The 18406-nt window shown below is 34.4% G+C and overlaps 1 protein-coding gene across 1 annotated transcript in view; it reads right to left on the bottom strand.

The window, feature by feature from the left end:
• Positions 1-2925: 2925 nt before the first annotated feature.
• KIF18A (kinesin family member 18A) overlaps positions 2926-18406 on the bottom strand; it is a 42735-nt gene continuing 27254 nt past the window's right edge. The window contains 4 exon segments of the mRNA XM_010289582.1: positions 2926-3125; positions 4668-4777; positions 7339-7443; positions 7948-8431. Of these exon segments, the coding sequence (XP_010287884.1) occupies positions 2926-3125; positions 4668-4777; positions 7339-7443; positions 7948-8431 (899 nt within the window).

Raw genomic sequence — 18406 nt, 5'->3', positions numbered from 1 at the left:
GATTCAGCCTGAATCAACTGTTATGTTGTGCAATATTCTGCTACATCCCATCTGGCATGATTTAACACTGCGTGGTACAACAGAGTAAAATCAATTAAATGTATAGTTCAGATAAATGCTATTACTTAAATTCATTTGTCAAGGCAGGCCAACAGGTAATAGGCAATGTAGATTGACAAGAAAATGAAATGCGTTATATCATAACTCCTCTGCATCCCAAATACTCTCAAGCTTTCTACCTAAAAACGAAACTGGCAATCTGACAAAAAACTTACTAGGCAATGAGAAGTTCTGTACCAGCACTGTGTGTGGAATGTGCTCTGAAGCACCTTCTGTTTATGAAGTCTAGATGTGTTCACAGTAGGTAACAAAATAAATGTACAATTAACAGAGCAGAATATTAATCAACAGCAGTCTGAAATATGAAAACCCTGCTTCAATCTCTTATAATTTCTGGGAAGATTTAATTTATGTTAGTTATAGTTAGGTATGTATTTACCATTTAACAAACCTGTAATAAACATCCGGTTAGCAGATAGGAATGGAAGTCACTTCTCATCTCAATGTGCTAATTTTCTTAACATACTTTTTTTTTTTAGTCCCTGAAGTGTTGCAAGTCAATCGACTCAATTCCACTCAGGGGTATGCAAAACACATTAAGAAAAGATGAGATCTCATCAGTTCTATGTTTTGACTGAGTATCAAAATGTTGCATGCACAAACTTGTCTAAAAACCTTTCAAAATTGCTAGGAACATCTATGTGCAAGTCTTACATGCCACAAGAGCAATGCATGTTACAACTATAAGCAAAGCCCAACAAGCCTCTTGCAGATGTGAAGCAGCATGAACAAAAGCAGCCCCCTATGCACATTTTATATAAACACTGAGAATTTGAAAGAAATCCCATAAATCAAAAATGTATGGTCCCTACAATTTTATCTGTACCAGGTGCCAAAAATCATAAGAAGTTAAATTAATTCCAAGATCTTGTTGTTCATCATGATAAAGAAATATTAAGATTATTTTCCCTTCCCTCTTCATTCTACTGAAATTACTTACATTACCTTGCTAAGATGTGCTAAAGTCCTAAATTCTAGTTTTTAGCTTTTCTGACGTTTAGAACTTTTGTCATAAAAGTCTTTTCCACAGCCAATATTTTCTCAGTCCTCATTATGCCATCAGCATGACCTCACGCTCACTACAACTGTATCACCTATACTCCCTTTAGAATGCAAATAGAGATGAGAAAAATTGAATCCTCCTATTTTTAACTAGCAATGCCCATTTCTCAAGGAATCATTCCTTCCTCTTTGAACGTCCCTGATGAAGTCAGCCTCTGCAGTGTTGCCTGTCTGCTTCTCCCACAAGTGGTCCTGAAAACTTATACAGGCAGTTAGCATTTCCTTCTTCTTAGCCTTCTGAAAAACCGCCCCTCCAATGTGTCAAGAATAAACATGTCAACATCCCATAGCTAGGGGAAGATATAACTGGGAAGAAGGTTTATATTAGTTTGTCTAATTGTCTAAATCTTGCTTAACAAAATAATAAATAATAATATAATGAAAATAAATGTATAAAACTATAAACATTTGGAATACTGAAACAATTTTAGGAACAAATTTGATAAAAGCTATTGGATCATGGAGTCCAGTCCTCTGCTTTCACAGTAAAGCTTGTGATAGAATAAGACCAACTTGTGGAGCTCTTTTGAGCCCATTACTATTGCTGAAAGCCAGAACTCTTCCTGTTGTTTGGTTGTTTTGGTTGAAAACCAGAAGCATACTTCCTGCTGCTTAACTGATTGGGTCGCAAGCCCCTCGCTTCAGACAGTTGTTAGACATCACTGGAACTAGTTACTGGACTTCTTCCTCTAGTTCTCCTTAGTTTGGTGAAATTCATCTATACACTTACATTTTCAGAGACCAAACACACTACAACAATGTTCTTAAGGGTGCCAGGCTGTCAAGGCCACAATACAGCTATATATAAACTATTTTGCCTCTGAATATTAATCATTTATCAGAAGATACAATATGAACTACATGTACTTATAACAATACTTGTCAAAATGAGTTCAGAAAATAATCATAAGAGAAGAAAAGAGACAAAAAAGTACATTTTTTTTCTAGAAGTTCAATTCATATTATAGTGCTGTTATAAAAATGAAAAATTTATTCCAAGTAATTAACATAATTATCCTATTTACAACTGAATTAAAAAACTGAAAAACAAAACAGGAACATTTACAATGAAGTAACAGTCTAAAAATAGAAAGGTTAAAAATTTTCAATGTAATACTTCATTAAAAACACTTTTTGTAAATATTTTTCTGTCTCCTGGTACTACATGGGTAGTATCTATGCATGATAGCATATCTAAGAATAAACTGGCATCCTAATGCTAAGCATGAATGTATTTTAATACTAACATCTGTTTGCCTTGCTTCCAAAAGATAAAGAATTTTAACATTCGAAGGTTTCAATGAAAATAATTTAGCAGGTCAAAAATTTTTTTCTAACTTTTATATCACAAAATTCTCATTAGAAAATTAAGACTGGCTGTAGGTAAAAAAATTCAAGTAGCATCTAAGACTTACAGCACTACTGATCACCTTAAGGCTTGCATTGTCTGAAGTATTAATCTGTTAGTTATAAACACAGGGGAACACTCGCAAAGATTATGGCAAAAGGTATACTGTGCACTTCTCCATTCCCAAGTCCATGTGAAGTTTCTTATTCAATTGTTAATATACAAACGACATTTGTAAGCTTTAACAGAAGACAGAAAAAGAATTTATTTTATTTTAGAATTTAACAAAATCCTCGTATTCCCAAAAAGTGGTTCTTTCTGAACTAACGCATTACTGAGAGAGACCTCTTTAATACAAAGGAATTCACAAGAAGAAAACAAAAGTCACCCTGTTCTCATTTGCTATCCGGCAATCCTGCTTGAAATACAGATTAACTCAGAACGAAATCCTATTTTTTTTTTTCTTACAAGCATGAAGTAAAAGATTTTTTTGACGTCCTTGACTTAACACCCAGTGCTACGTTTCCTTCAGAAAGGCTTCTAACTAGGTTTCTTGACACAGCCTGTTCTTGCTTCCAACTCCTCGTTTTAATTCCTAGTGAAAAAAAGAGATGTTATTACAAATAGGAGACACTCATTCAATAAACACAAGCAAAATTTGGCCTACCCGGATCTCCTTTTCAGAGCATGTCTAAGAATTTTTACACATATTTCTTGTCCTTATTGAAAGCCTAATTTTGATGTACAAAAATGTAACCACTCTCAGATCAGGCATCCGGTGTGCTAATTGCCTAGAAAGTCCAATGATCAGATCTTCAATTGACACGAGATGCTATTAAAAAGGCACAGCGATCTATATTAAAAAAACTGTATAAATGTAAAAATTTTATTAATCCGTATTTTTATAGAGTAGTATTGAAAAATGTCATTAGAGAAAGTTTTCTCTAATCTGAAAGCAGCTCTTCTTCTTAGGGATTTGGTCATATTTCATTCTTCTCCTGTAATGCATGCTTTTGAAAATAAAATGTATTCTACATTCAATTAAACTTTGAAGAATCAAAAATCTATTCTCTCTTTCAGAATGTGGTGCTTCATTACATGGTTACTTAATAAATACCAGAGTAGTGATTGATTTCGGTAACTTCATAACCCAGTCTTTAGTAGTAGAAACTGATACTGATGTAACCGTGTACGCACTTCACCAAATAAGTAATTATTAGTTAGACAATGTTTAGCCTCAGGAGTACACTTTTCATAAAGTTTATTGTAAGAGAACCTCAACATTTCTCATAAATAGAGAATAATACATTTTCATATGTACTTGATCCCTCCCATCAGTTTTTATATAAAAACAAGTATGTGCTGTAAGACTGGCATATTGCCTATGCCACTGGGAAAAGCTACACGACTGGACTATTTCATAAGAACAACAGACTAAAACTAAAACTTTAAACAATCTTTGATTTCCTCTAAACTGCCCAAGAAGTTGCAGTAAGAAAGATCATTAAGTGCATTTCTGAAGATAGAGAAGAAAAGGAGACAAGCGGGTAAAGATAAAAAGAGAATTGTAGGGATTCAGTGCATTAAAAGCTACTACAGGTTCCAAGCAGCTTGGTCCCATGCACTAGGAAAGGCAAAGGTTTTTGGAAAGTTGTGAATAAAAGACCTTTGTGCACAACTACTGAAAAAATTATTTGTAACCGATTTTGTATACTGTAAAGATTTATATACCTCAGGGAAGCCAGGTAATTGTAGCAGACTTTCACAAAATACCACCTGATAGAGGTATTATCAGCAATCTGTTAGAAGCAAAATAATTCCTAAGTATTGCTTTAAAATAATTTTCCTTCAGCTATTGTGTTGACCCAAAATAGCCCCAAATTTTAAGTAATAAATCTCTGAAAAAAACATATGTGTAAAAACAAATCAGCGTGACATTATAAAACAAAGCAAGCAGTTAAAAACAGGTATGGAAATGATTAGAGGATTTTATTTCTTGATAAACCACACTTAGCAAAGATAAAATTGGTAATTTCTCAAAAAGTACACAAAACTTTGAGTATCAACCTTAATCTCGAACCTCCTGTACAAATGCATTTCCCAATGCAGTGTCATACATTCAAGTTTTGACACTTACCTGCCATTTTGGGTACTCGCAAAGCTCTATGGCTTAACAAGACATCTTGTCGAATGCGTTTTGCAGAAACAGGGTCTTGCAGGCTGCCTAACCCAGTGTTTGATGTAGAACTGTAAAAAATAGCCAGAGAAGAGTTGGCTTTCAGTACAGTGATGAAGCTCCATTACAGTAGTTTAGGCCTTGCAATGTAGAAATACGTTAAATGATATTATCCAGTACTGGTAGTTCAGAACAGAATGCAAAGAATAAACTTATTTCTTTATGATATATATATATACACAGATATTATTCCCCTTTTTCCTCTTTAAAACTTTACAAGAATATTTCAGCTGCAAAAACAAGGACTGATGTTGCCACTTATGTTAAAATGCAGACCAATATGACCATATTTTTTTAGTGAACCACAGAAGCCAGTTTGATGGTCATTGCACACAGATTATACTAAAATATAATCTTAACGCATGTAAGAAATCTTTGAAATGACCAAGCTGTGTCTGTGGAACAAATCACATTTTTTATTGCTACAATAATTTTTCTACAGCCTCACCACAGTTGGAGGGGGTGGCTTCATAGCAGACAATACTTCCTAGCTAAGCTGCAAGAAAGCTATTACAGCTTCAAATTCATTAAGACAAAACATCTATACTTTATAGCCTTTTGTGGGATGGACAAGATCTACAGTGAAAATTATGAACCTGTCTGATCTCACCTTTTTACACTTTCCTCGCTAACTTCCCCGGTTCCGACTCTGTAAGACAGCCTCATAAACAAGCTAGTTCTATTTCTATGCTTTTCCCATTCCTCTAATGATATTGTATTATTCCTACTCTATAGTCCCCTAACTTACACTAGTTATCTTAATAAGAATTTTCTGCCTAAATGAAAATATATAGCAAGCAGTAAAGAGTAAGACCTGCCTTGTGCCAGTCCTAAGATCTATTCATGCATGCTTCTTTGGAAGAGAACTTATGCCAATAAGAATGTAATGCTATTTAGTAAAAGCAGCCTCTGTATTATGACTGACCAGTCTCTTACCCCTTGTCCTAGCAATACGACTGTTTCCGATTATATTTCTTATGTGGCAGATAAGTCTGAAATTTATATTTTTATTTTAATTAGTTAGTAAGAGATGAACGACTGGAGTCAACTACTTCAAACAGGGAAAGCATGGGAGAGAAAAGGGGGGGGTAAGTAAAGAAGAGAAAGGAAAGTAAGTGCTACCTGAAAAGTAAAAGCACATTCCTCCTTCATTCCTTCTCTTCATCACCGACTGCTAGACAAGGCCATACGAGTTTTGGTTTACTGACTGTTTACTGTCTGAGGCAGAAGAAATAATCCCCCCAAAAGGAATAGAAGTCATGGGATTTCCCTGTAGTGTTATTTTAACTTGGAAACTGGGAAATACATTTTTGAGACACATAAGGAATGACATAAAAGAGCAGAAAGAGCTAGTCTTTTGGAAAGAGATAAGCATATATAAGTTTGGAAATAATTACACAGTTGTTAAAAATAAAAAAGTACTCCTAAAGTCTACCTTGGAACATTTACCTTAAGATGACATAAATTAGGCCTCAAAAGTTCCCATACTTCTCCTTAAAGAAAATCTAGAAAACTAGCTCAATTTCAGAAAGTGGGTGATTTATTTTGCTAAACTCATAACAAACTATTTGAAAAATTGAAAATGTGAGATGTGCCTCTTTTCTTATCCTAGAGCAATCCTAGCAAAACAGTTTAGAACAATAATTAATAACAATTAGAACAGGAACATGAAATTGGATCAGGTAAATCTGTAATCTTCTAGGAAGATGTTCTATCTCAAAGATACTAATAAACAAAAAAGTGCTTAAGTTTCTTCCACGTCCTGTGACCTATCTACCCATAGAACTTGTTTCCAACAGCCTTGAAATGTTCTTTGGAGGACCTATGAGGTGACAGCTCCACTGACTGTCTAGCAACACAGGACTCATTATGACTTTAAAAAGGATGTATCAAGTTTTGCTTTGGAAAAAAAACGGGGAAGGGCAAAATACCTGATAGCTAATCCTTAAATACATTAACAAAAACAAAAAGTCCAATTCCGCTTAGTTGTCTATTCAGTTTCAGCTTTCCTGCTGCTCCTAACAACAAGCCTCTTTCAGGGTCATAAAAGAGAAGTGACAAAATGGGAGTTCTTCCCAGAGCAGACACAAGAATGAAGTCATAATCACCGAGACTGGAAATGAATTATCTGGAAAACAAAGGCACTTGCCACATAAGTGTTGTTAAGCATTTTTTCCACTTTCTATTTCGGTAGTTTCTAATGTGTTCCAGAAAAGGCGTAACATTTTCAGACAAATTATATTTTTAATTGATGATGGGATTTATCTTTTCAGAATTATGTATCATCTTTCTATTTTGAGTAGACAGTAGATATGGAAGACACGATATTAGTTTGTACTTGTTAAAACAACAGAAGTTCCTGAAACAAGAGTAAAACAAGATTCTACTCAACTTGCTAGGAAAAAAAAAAAAGAATAGGCAAATATATTTGAGTCAGAACATCTCATATATAGGTCCAGATGACTTGTCTAAAAGGTTTTCAGATTTGAAATACAATACCAAAACTCAAGTGAGAATACAAGAAATGAACACAAACTCATTAGTTTGTTAGTTTGAGTTAAGTTAATCCTACCTTAATACCTTTCTTTTCCTCTCAGCAGCAGAAGTCATTGCCATATATGAGGGCTTCTCAAGTACTGAAGTAGGATTTTTGGTTTTGAAGGAAGAGATACCAAGTCTGAAATCAAAGAATTATATATTTTTGTAAAATCTATTCTGGGTAGAAGTCAAGTGAAATTGTTCTTAACTGTAAATTAATACATGTTAAGTTGAAAAACAATACCTGAAATTCATTTCAATAGCATTACTTGAGGCAGCTTTGCAGGACTTCACACATACAATGGCATCTCTCAATGTCAAAAAGGTTAAGGTATCCATTTTACAGACAGAAAAGGTAAGGTTAAGAGAAAGTAACTTGCCCAAGGCATGACAAACAGTTTCAAGAGTGCTGTATTTTCTTTTCAGTACATATCTTGTAAAACAGGGTAAGTTTTCAACTTCACCTGTCATGAGTAACATACCACTCATCTCAAATAACGTCAGAAATGAATCCGATACTGTTTAAAATTGAGGGTTTTCAAAATGTTGGTTCTACAAATAAAATTGACAAAAACCCAGCTGTGAAGATAAACAGGATTACACTATTTGGGTAATATTCCTTGTCCATATAAATGGAAAATACCTTTGCAGAATGCTGTTGCTGCATGGCTGCGACTCCTTCACAGACGAGTCAATAGATGTTTCAGTTGTTTCACCAGTCCCTTCGCAGAGAATTACTGTTGAGTCCATGTCAGGTTCATCGCATTCCGGGATTATGTCACACGTAGAGTCCATAATGCTCACCTTTTTCACTGGCATATCTATATTACATGCATTGTCTTCCTGAAGGCCTGCAAGATGTAAAGCTTTCTTTACCACAGTCTGTGTACAGCAGCTTTGTACTGGCTTTCTGCAAAATTCTGGTGTATACACAATAGGGTGGACCTCCTTGGTAAGGGAATCCTCCAGATGACGGAGACCGGAGTGCTTGGACGTGGCAGGACTTTGAGTTGTGACTGGAGAGTCCATTAGCTTCCGCCTAGTTCTTTTCTGTGGTGGTACTGCATGTTCTACTATTTGTTCGGTATTTTTATTCATTTCTTGTGATGGTGTACCAAAAGTTGTACCTGTGCAACATAGGCAACAATGGTTAGCACATTTACCTATATTTACTACCTACATCTTGCTTTTTCCCCTCCTCTTCCCCAGTGACATATGTTTATTACCAGAAATTAATACAAATACTATTTATTTCGTTTACATATTAATTTGATCATATAACTGAAATTATTTCTATTGCAGCATTGTCCAGATGGCAGCATTTGTTCTGTGGCACTCAAAAGTATTATAAATATGCATAGGCTGATATAGTTAATCCCAGACATATTACAACTAATCACAAGTAAGATATGACACATGACAACAGGGAATGGAAGAGTAAGAGTATTGAAAAGGATCACATTATCATGACACAACTGTTAATTTAATTTAAGATGGTACTATCACAGTCATCTGCGGCTGCCTCCTGATCGCAGCCTTTTTTTTTCCCCAGCAAGTACCATGCAGTAGAGTGAGAGAGGCTGTTGCAAGAGGAGGGACATAGAATCACTTAGCAGGACAAAATGACATCGCAAATGAGAAAGCAGCGTTTTGGAAAAGGGGAAAGAAAGAAGTTACTTGGATCCTGTCATCTCAATGTATCAACTCTAGAAAAAAAAGCCCCCTTTACTAAAAACCCCACTCTTAAAAATAACAAAGCAAACAATGCAGCAGTAATTGGCTATTCCCATTCATCCTGATTCATACTATTTTTCTTGAAGTGTCATAATACTTTAATTTTCAAGCGGGTGGTAACAAAGGCAATCTCCAAAGTAAGAGAGAAAAGGCCTTTCCTTCATTCAAGTTTTCAGTAAAGTAGAATTGTTTTAAGACACAGACCACTGTCCAAAAGGCTAGACTGGTGGTGACTTAAGCGGTTTATAACAAAAAATTAAGGATTTCTTTTTTTTTAAACAAATCAAAAAGTAGAAGAGGCCTGTCAAAACCCCAAGTGCTTCTATATTTAACTTTCAGTGCAAATTTAAGAAATTAAGTAAATACTACTATTCTGAAAATATCTATGGATTGGCCCCACTTAGCTGGTAGCCACCACATCATTCTTCCTCTTTCTGCATTGCCTACTCCATTCCTATGAGCAACTAAACTGTAAAAAGAGCTCCTGCTTTTTAAATTGCTGACAGTTACTAAGGAATTAATTATAGTATTCATGTAACAATGTTGATGAATATTTATTTCTTCTAAAATGCCATTTTACTTTTGCCTTAGAGTAGGAAAGTTAGTTTGAGCTCCTCAGTCTGAATGCTTCTTTAGCTCTCTCGTGTGCTAACACTTATGGCATTTTAACTGTTCCATAAAAATTCTTTGAAGAGGAGAAAATTGATTGAAAAGACATATTGCATTGTTCTACACACCCCCAAATTTGATTTGTTACAAAAAACAAAACTTAAATGATTGTAGTCTTTCCTCTGTTTACCACATCTCAGCCCTGTTTAATTTTGACCTCCTTGCCCAGTTGCAACCTCCCCCTTAAAGCAAGAAGCTTTAAGTATGCCAATTCCCCAAGTACCCTCAGAAATCAGATGTCTTAGGGAAAAGGCCCAAATAAGAGCCTCATTGAAGGAAAGCCTTCAAAGGATGAAAGGACCATCTCGGCATCAGTTTTGTGTATACAGTTTGGAACTAGACATACCGTATGAGGGATTCCTCATGCCTAGCTACATGACATGGTGCCCAATTAGAAGATACAAATCAGAGCTGTGAGGTGACAGGACAGGATTTCAAGACTACCATGAGAATTAGACCTGTTCTGGAAGGATGGAATGGGTAGTATCAAAGTGTGTACAAGTAGTAAGTAAATTAGATGCTAACATATAGGCCAGAAATCTATTCTATGTTGCCAGAACTTAATTTAATAATGAAACCATTGAAAAAAAGAAATCAAACTTATTCCTCACTCAAGGGCTTAGTTTCGGAAAGAGCAATGTTTAAACTACTATGGTTCAACAAATATACAACATCTTAACCAACAATGAATAAACAATAAAAGCAGGTTAATTTAAGATAAACTGCTTATGGGAGAAGATGCCTGGACAATTACATGAACAATTACAATTCTATTATGCTGTCCTCAGCTTTGAAGAAACACAAACACAGAAAACTCAGGCCTGAGAGGACTGCTTGACATGAAATAACTGAATTATGTGTGTACACCCATCTACAGTTCACTTCACTATATATATGCAAGTTTTTTTTTTTTTTTCATTAAAATGCAAAACATTATTTTCTCACACCTGGTCTTAGTTTAATTCAAGGTCAGCATTCACTAGGTTAAGTGCAGCAAGTTGTTGAGACACAGTAGGTCGATTGTATATCTGAACATTAAGCTAATTCAGAATATTCTCCATGAGCAGTGAAATGAAAAGGGCAGTAAAACAGCGCCTGTGTGTTCCCCAAATAATTTTTACCTCCACCAGAAATAATATAGGCCTACTTCAAGGAAGACTTTTTTCTCCAAGACTTGTTAGGATTTTCTTGGTAACAGGCAAGAAACTTACTTATGAACCATTTTCAGTGTGTAGTCTGTGACTCTATCAACAATGCTATGCTTCATTAATGTGCATGCTCTCATGCTCTTTAAAGTTGGTTTCAGGAGTACAATATTATTCTTCTGTGTAAAAGACTAACATTTCTTTCTTTCAAAAAAAAAAAAAAAAGAAAATTTTTTTTCTAGTTGTCCCAGCCAAAAACTAAGGCCAAACCTTTCTTTTAAAGATTTTTTTGTCAGCTTACATTCTTAAATAAAAGAATAAGATTTATCTAAGGATTCCAATCTAGTGTTTGAAATAAGTATCCGTTAAACATTTCAGGACACATTTTAAATATTAACTTATTAGGTTTTCCTCCTGCTTATATATATCTGAAAGCATATGTTTTGGGGAAAAGAATGGTTAGAATTCTATTTTTGTCTGTTGTTACATTAGGACAAGGAGGGTCCAGTTTCAGAAAGTTTGCTTACTGTAAGACACTGAGGTTTTGCTAATGTCCTGAAGTTACTAGGAAGGAAGTCTGATGGAGAAACCTTTTGGTGAGAGTGCCAAGTTTTAGAAGCTTCTCTAGGACTAAATACTGGAAGCATTTGAAAATTAACTGTAAATGCAAGCATTTAAACCATGAACGAGATAGGCAAAGAACACAAAAGTATTGCCAACATTAATAATTTGTTGAATTTCGTCATAATGAACAGTATTTCATACTGTAATACAAGTACATTAATAAAAACAGAGTTACAGCAATTCTATCTAGGGCAAATAAGCTGTTAGTAAAAACCCAGACCTATTTTTAAAAACTGTTCATTTCTGGAATAAAACTCATTGTAAAACAAAGTTAAAACAAAACTAGCTTTTCTTGCCAGTTAAATATTGGAAAGCATGTAAAATATTAAAGAAGTGTCCCTTCTCAAAGCTTTTTGTGAAAGCATTAAGTTGCTCCTAACACAGTAAACAAGAAAGTAAACAAAAACATCACCGGCAACGTCATATTTAACTTGATTTCACCAAATAACATAAACCAATTATGATGCGACAAAAGACCCAACCCCAACACCCCAGTTTCATGTCACCTTTCTGTTATAAAGTATATAGCTCTAAACAGTTATGATACAAAGTAAACGTGAATACTGCAACAAAAACATTTAAACCCACTAAATAAAAGGAATGCCAGTGTTTTTATTTCTGTCTTAATAAAGAAGCAAGATACTGAAGCCAGTTGCTAATCTTTTTGCAGGTGCTTTGAATAGCTGCCATTGAGAAGTGCAAATAAAATGGGCTCAGACAATAACTGCTATAAAAACACTACTCCTACGGATTTCAGAGGACTTCAAATGGTCATATCCAAAGTGGTTTTCCTTAAGAAAAGTATTTTTTTTGGTGAGAATCTATTTTCAAATACCTCAGAGACTACTCAATATTATTAAGAACATTGATATTCAGAGGCATACTTTAAGATTTATATATATATGAAGATTTCTACTGAAAGAGAAAATTTAGATCCACAAGCTGACACAAAAGTAACACGCCTGCAACTGAAACACCATACTTGGTCTTCCCTAAATAGTAAATTCATATAATTTTAGGACAGCTTTGTCTAAACAAGCACTGACTATTTAAGCAAAAAACTTTAGAAAATGTGGTCATCGATCACTACTTGGCTTATATTGCAATGGGACAGCTAAAACTAGGAAGAACTAGTTCCCCTGAATCCTATTCAAGAAGGGAAAAAGAAAAAGCTTCAGAACAAAGGATTTAAATGTTATAAGTGGCAAATATGAACTTCCATTACTAAGGCAACGCAGAAGAGACATTAATTTCATCGCAGATCATGCCTACTAAACCCGAAGCATCTGTATGACAATTGTAGGCAATGCTTTCTCCCAGGATTTTAACATGATACTGTTGAGTGCTTGTGGGTGGGGTGTATATGTTTTAGCACATGCTTTGTCTTATTGCCTGAATAGTCCAATGGGTAGACACAGAAGACTGAGACAACAGTACATTCCTGGATAGGAGCAACTTAGATGGTATTTAGTACATTAATAAAATGCCACAGATGAGGTTAACATGGAATTCTTTTATTTCTTGCCGTAACAAACAGCAGATACCCCATTCGTATCACATACTAGTTTTAACACCGAGAGCAAGACTTACCTCCCACAGAACAATTATACTGTTGAACTCACTGCAGCACGCTGTGGCAAAGCCCGTAAGTATAAGCGGGTTACGAAATAAAGATCTGACAAACTTAGGAGAAAGATATCATCTACTGGCAATTGTTACATGCGATTGTTTCAATGGGATTCCCAATTGCACCGGAACTGGAAACTGGAAGTCAGCTGACTCTAGATTTGTGCTGTTATCAATGTCCCTCTTAGGAGTGTGTTATGGCAACTACTAAATAGAGAGCACTGAAGACATCATAGTGGTGGACCAAGTACGGCTAGTCACATTTTCTTAATGAACAAATCTAAATAGTTCCTGAGCGGATGTCTAATGCTACTCGTTATGTGTTGTCATTACTTTTCTACCTAAAAGCAAACAACACATTCCAACTCCAGAGAAAATCTCCACACCTGTTCCATAATAAGGCAGCAAAATGATAATGTTTACGGTTTGCATTTGCTTCACATTTTATGGTCAATCTTTTGCATCAGATGATCATCATGATTCAGCAATATTGTTTACTTTTTATTTTATATACAAAAATGAATCACTATATACTTTACAGAAACATCTGCAGTTAACCTGATGGAGTAGCTTAAAAGAAGAATGTAGAAGTTGTATTTCCGTAGTTAGTGCTTCCAGCTACAATGCTTCTCTTTAAAAATAACCATTATTCCAAATAAATTTTAGAGAACAGATCACATATTTGCTGACCTTTAATTTCAGGCTGATGATTAAAGATGATACTCAGAATTCTTTTAGATATTGTTTTTCTTAAGAGATTCAGTCGGAAATTAAAAATAAAAGTCATCCTCCACTGACCAACCACCCCCCATCAAAGAGTATGAGGTGGTTTTGGACATTAGTTTGTTGTATTATCTGTCCCAAAAGACTGCTCTGAACAACTGATTTATCAGGAGAGGAACATAGCGATATTAGATATTTACAGCCCTGTGAGTTAATATGAAAAGCAGAAAGCAGTATTTGTGAAACATGAGTCACAGCAAAAGTGAGTAGAGTTCACGACAAGACAACTCTGATGAACTGGGTTAGTTCTAATTGATGTTTGGGACGAAGTAATGGCTGATACTTCTCTTCTTCTGGAACTCATGTTAATACGTGCATAAGGGGATTATTTCTGGAAACTGTGCTAAATTAAGGCTACCAGGTTGTTCTGCTAAAGTGAAATAAAATATTAATGTATTCATTTCAATAAACATTTCTGGGCTACCAATGATTGATCCAATTACTATACTAATCATATATTTTGATTCTTTTACCAAATGACTCATGGAATTTCAAATTGCCAATGAGGTCTAGTGAATGTATTTCAATTATTTAATATTCATGTGACCCAACGGCATCACTGTGATGGCCAGTTTCAAAACAGCTTCGCTAACCACAGCTATGAACAGAAAAAGGCTAAAACCCAGACTGCATTCTTGTGGGTCCCAGTGGTCAGGTGTACTATTTTACACAGCATGAGAAAAGAAATAAAATACACAAAGTCATATAGGATAATGTGAAAAAACTATATACAAGACACGTGCTTTTCTTTTCTTTTTCTTTTAATAAAGTCTTTTACTACATACAACTACACCCCAATTTTTCCTGCCATGCAAAATAATAAATCTGCTTTACTTTCGGATGTTTGTGACAAGGGGAGGTAATGGATGCCTTTTCTTTCTTTTCCTGTAAATCAATTCCATTCTCTCAATGGTAATGTACAGTAAGGCTTCCGGAAATGGGATGCCTGAAACCATGCCAAGAACTTTCCCATTCACAGAAATACTTGCAAATACCAGTCAGAGCTCTCCACCCATGAGTCCATACTATGAATACTGTATGGCTCTCCAGTAACCAACACCCAAGAATGGGGGCCTGAATACATTTTTAAATCAACTTAGGTTGTTTTCATAGCTTGTGCTTTATTTGATACAAATAGTTGAGTTGTCCAAGAGGTTGCACACTTATGGTTTCATGAAGCATACGCAAGCTTAATCTAATTTTGTAAACGTATTTGTAAACAAAAATAATAGTGCAAAACCCACATTTCCTCTACAAAACAACAATTCTAATTTATATTTAAGGTCAGAATAAATAGTTGGTATGGGTGGACACGTAAAAATAGGAGTATGCATTGATGAAACAATAATTTAAAAATGTCTTCCATATTAACATAGAGTAGAAAGTATGATTAAGACATGTTATGCAAACCCCATGTTAAGGCTTCATAAAGCAAGTGAGCAAGCATAGAGGTTCTGAAAAGAATGGGGTTTCAGTCATTTTAAAATGACTGTTATTTAAGAAAACAAAAATTAAATTACCAAGGAAAAACAATGTTTAAAAATGTATAACATGAACACGGTTAGTGGGATAAATTAATATGTATAAGTAATTTAAAATTATTTTTACTTGAGCAACTTGAAATTAAAAGATAATGCAAATATTCCATTTTAATCAAATTTGAGAGTATTTATTTTTAAAATCCAGAAGTGGTGGAACAAAAAACCCACATCAAATAAGTGCAATCAGAAATTTAAGAGTCAGAATCTCTGTTAAAAAGTTCTTTACAAAATACCTCTTGAATCATTACGTGTGAAGTGTGTTCGCATGCACTGCAAAACAAGCCTTTGTTAGATCAATTTACTCGTCATGCATAGCTGTGTTAATATGGCACAAACAAACCAAAAGAGCCCGGAACATTAGCTTAAGACAAATTGTAAATTTTTTGAGAGTTATTTCCGGTACCCATGCTAATGTAGACACAGATGACTAAGCAATATTACTTGGTTGGACAAGGTTGCTGATTAACATGGTGAGCTAGTAACACACGTATCTGACACTCAGAGCGAGACATTTTACAGAAGGTATTTAAAGGTTTCAAAGGCTAAAGGAAAAACAAGATAGAAAGAGGTCTATTCCTGTAATGAAGTGCTACGTGTGCTTCAGCAAAGCTTATAAGCTTTGATTAGCTTTCCCTAAAAATCAGAGTTTTGAAGCACAAGAATTGACTATCTTGATATCTTGACCATAGAAACAGGTGTAGAATGAATGGCCAGAGAGTCTCTTGATCTTTCCTCTCCCATTATGACTTTATATTACTTATACATTACTTTATATTACTTACATAGGAGACCCTTTCAAAGGAAAAAATCTTCATTAGAAACAAAAAATGGAGTTCAGCTCAAATTCTTTGGTATTTTGAAACTCACGATATAAAGAAGGATCTTATAACAAGGTAATATCAAAACCACTTCATACAATAAATGAAGCACATTTGGAATATATTTTTAAAAACTTATTTCTGTAAGAGACATTCAACAAAACTTTGAATGTAAATCCCTACCCTTTCACCTTTGCTGTCATTGCCTTTACTCTTTTTAGATGCTTCTTCCACATCACTTACTAATTTGACTTCCTTCTTCAGGCAAAAGTTGAATGTAGTTAATTCCAAAGAAAACCATGAGAAGTTAAGGCCCTGCTTTCACAGCTTTTCCTGTTCTACTGAAATGATTCAGCTGCTCCAGTCTTTTGAGGACAGTGCTTATAACCAGAAAAGTTATTTATATGACTTAAAGTATTTTAATTTTACTGTGAAAACACTCAATAATCCAATTGCACTTGTCATGGCTTCCTCTAAAAGGACTGCCAGCAAAAAAAGATTACAGTGTCATTAAAAAGGTTTCTGCAATGATTAGTGCATGATGTTTTATGACGTGCAAAATTCAGCAGTTTCCTTTAAGTACAGATGCTTTTCTGCATCACGACCATTTTAAACGCATAGTGACTAAACAGTAACTTGTAGTTGAAGAAATCTGAAATTTCCAAATACAGATAATGTATAGATACTGCATGTATCCCTAGATACTTTTGAGTTCAACAAAAGATATGTAATTATTAACTTAGTAAGCTTACACTAAAGAGGAATTTATATTTTCCCTCATAAATCTCACTGCATCTCATTTTTGCAGAGGGGTTTTATCTCAAAAAAAAATTCTTTCAAACATGTGTTAACATGGGTTCAAAAGCAGTTCATCACATTTGTTACCAGCAGATCTCATACACTCTCTTCCTTTTAGAGGGGTCTAGACTTACATTTCATATGAAAGAAACGTTATATTGCCACCAATTAACTTTTCTACCCTCTACCCCAGATTATTTAGAAAAGAACCTTCTCAGACACTAATACAAGACGACATATTTACATTAAATAGGAGATTTTAAAAAAATAACTGCTCTCAACTTATAATACGAAAAATAAGAATCAAATTGCAAGAAATGAACTGCATTGCTCTTTCCTGTTGACAAGTTGAAGCCCATGCAATTATATGTGAAATACAGATTTTTTTATATAAGGAATAAAGACCACTGTTTAGCACGTGGCTAATTTTTTTTTTCATCTTAGTGCAAACCACTATTTCCTTCCCAACATCTTGAACAAATTATAAATAATAAAATATCAGTGCACCAAAAGGTGTGAGGGGATCTGTATAAATCTTCCTTTTTATTTGTTCACAAAGTTCTTAGGTCAGCTCTTGCTAACATTTGCCAAGCATACTTTTGAGACGACTTTAGGGAGAAGGAATTGGATTCCTGAATAATTTATTTCATCTTTAAAGGAAAAAAGAAATTACTACATCCTTCCTATTTCTGATCAGGATGTTGCCCTTGCACTACGTCGCATTTTCCCATGCTAATGTATTTTTTCTGATTTATGCTTTTTTTTCTTAATAGTTTGTTATATACATTCTTGCACAACAGAAATAATTTCCATAAGATAATATTAGCTAATAGTTCAACATATTTTAAATGTGAATTCAAACCAGCAGTTGAAGAAGTACTTCATTGCATTTACTTTGTGCTCAATGGAAAAAAAATTTAAAGCATTGGTAAGCAGGTATATGGAAATGATTGTGTCAACACCAGTAGCATTTTAAGTACACGTTTAGATTAAAATGATACTATAAAAATATTGTTTGAAAAGAGTTTATATTTTCTGAGCAGAGCTGCTACTGTTCGTGTTTACCTGTTACCATCTCAATGTTTTAAAATTAAATAACTGAATGTCCAATTAATAATTTTTAGAACTTTATTTTAATTTCTTCCAGTGTTTAAAGCCAATTCTCGATTCCAAATTCAAATGCCTTATGTCAAGTTCTCAGTACTTTAGTACCTAGTAGCAATGTCTTATTCTGTACAATGACTTAGGTTTAGAAGTTTTTGTACAACAATAGTTACCTGCGGTACAGTAGGTCTTATACTAACAAGCAGTACTGAGAGGAAAAAAGCTGTTGAAGAAAACTTATGTTACTTCAACAACTTGGG

Source organism: Phaethon lepturus, unplaced genomic scaffold (assembly GCF_000687285.1).
Source record: "Phaethon lepturus isolate BGI_N335 unplaced genomic scaffold, ASM68728v1 scaffold21586, whole genome shotgun sequence".
Taxonomy (NCBI): Eukaryota; Metazoa; Chordata; class Aves; order Phaethontiformes; family Phaethontidae; genus Phaethon; species Phaethon lepturus.
This window is presented reverse-complemented; position numbering and strand designations above follow the sequence as displayed.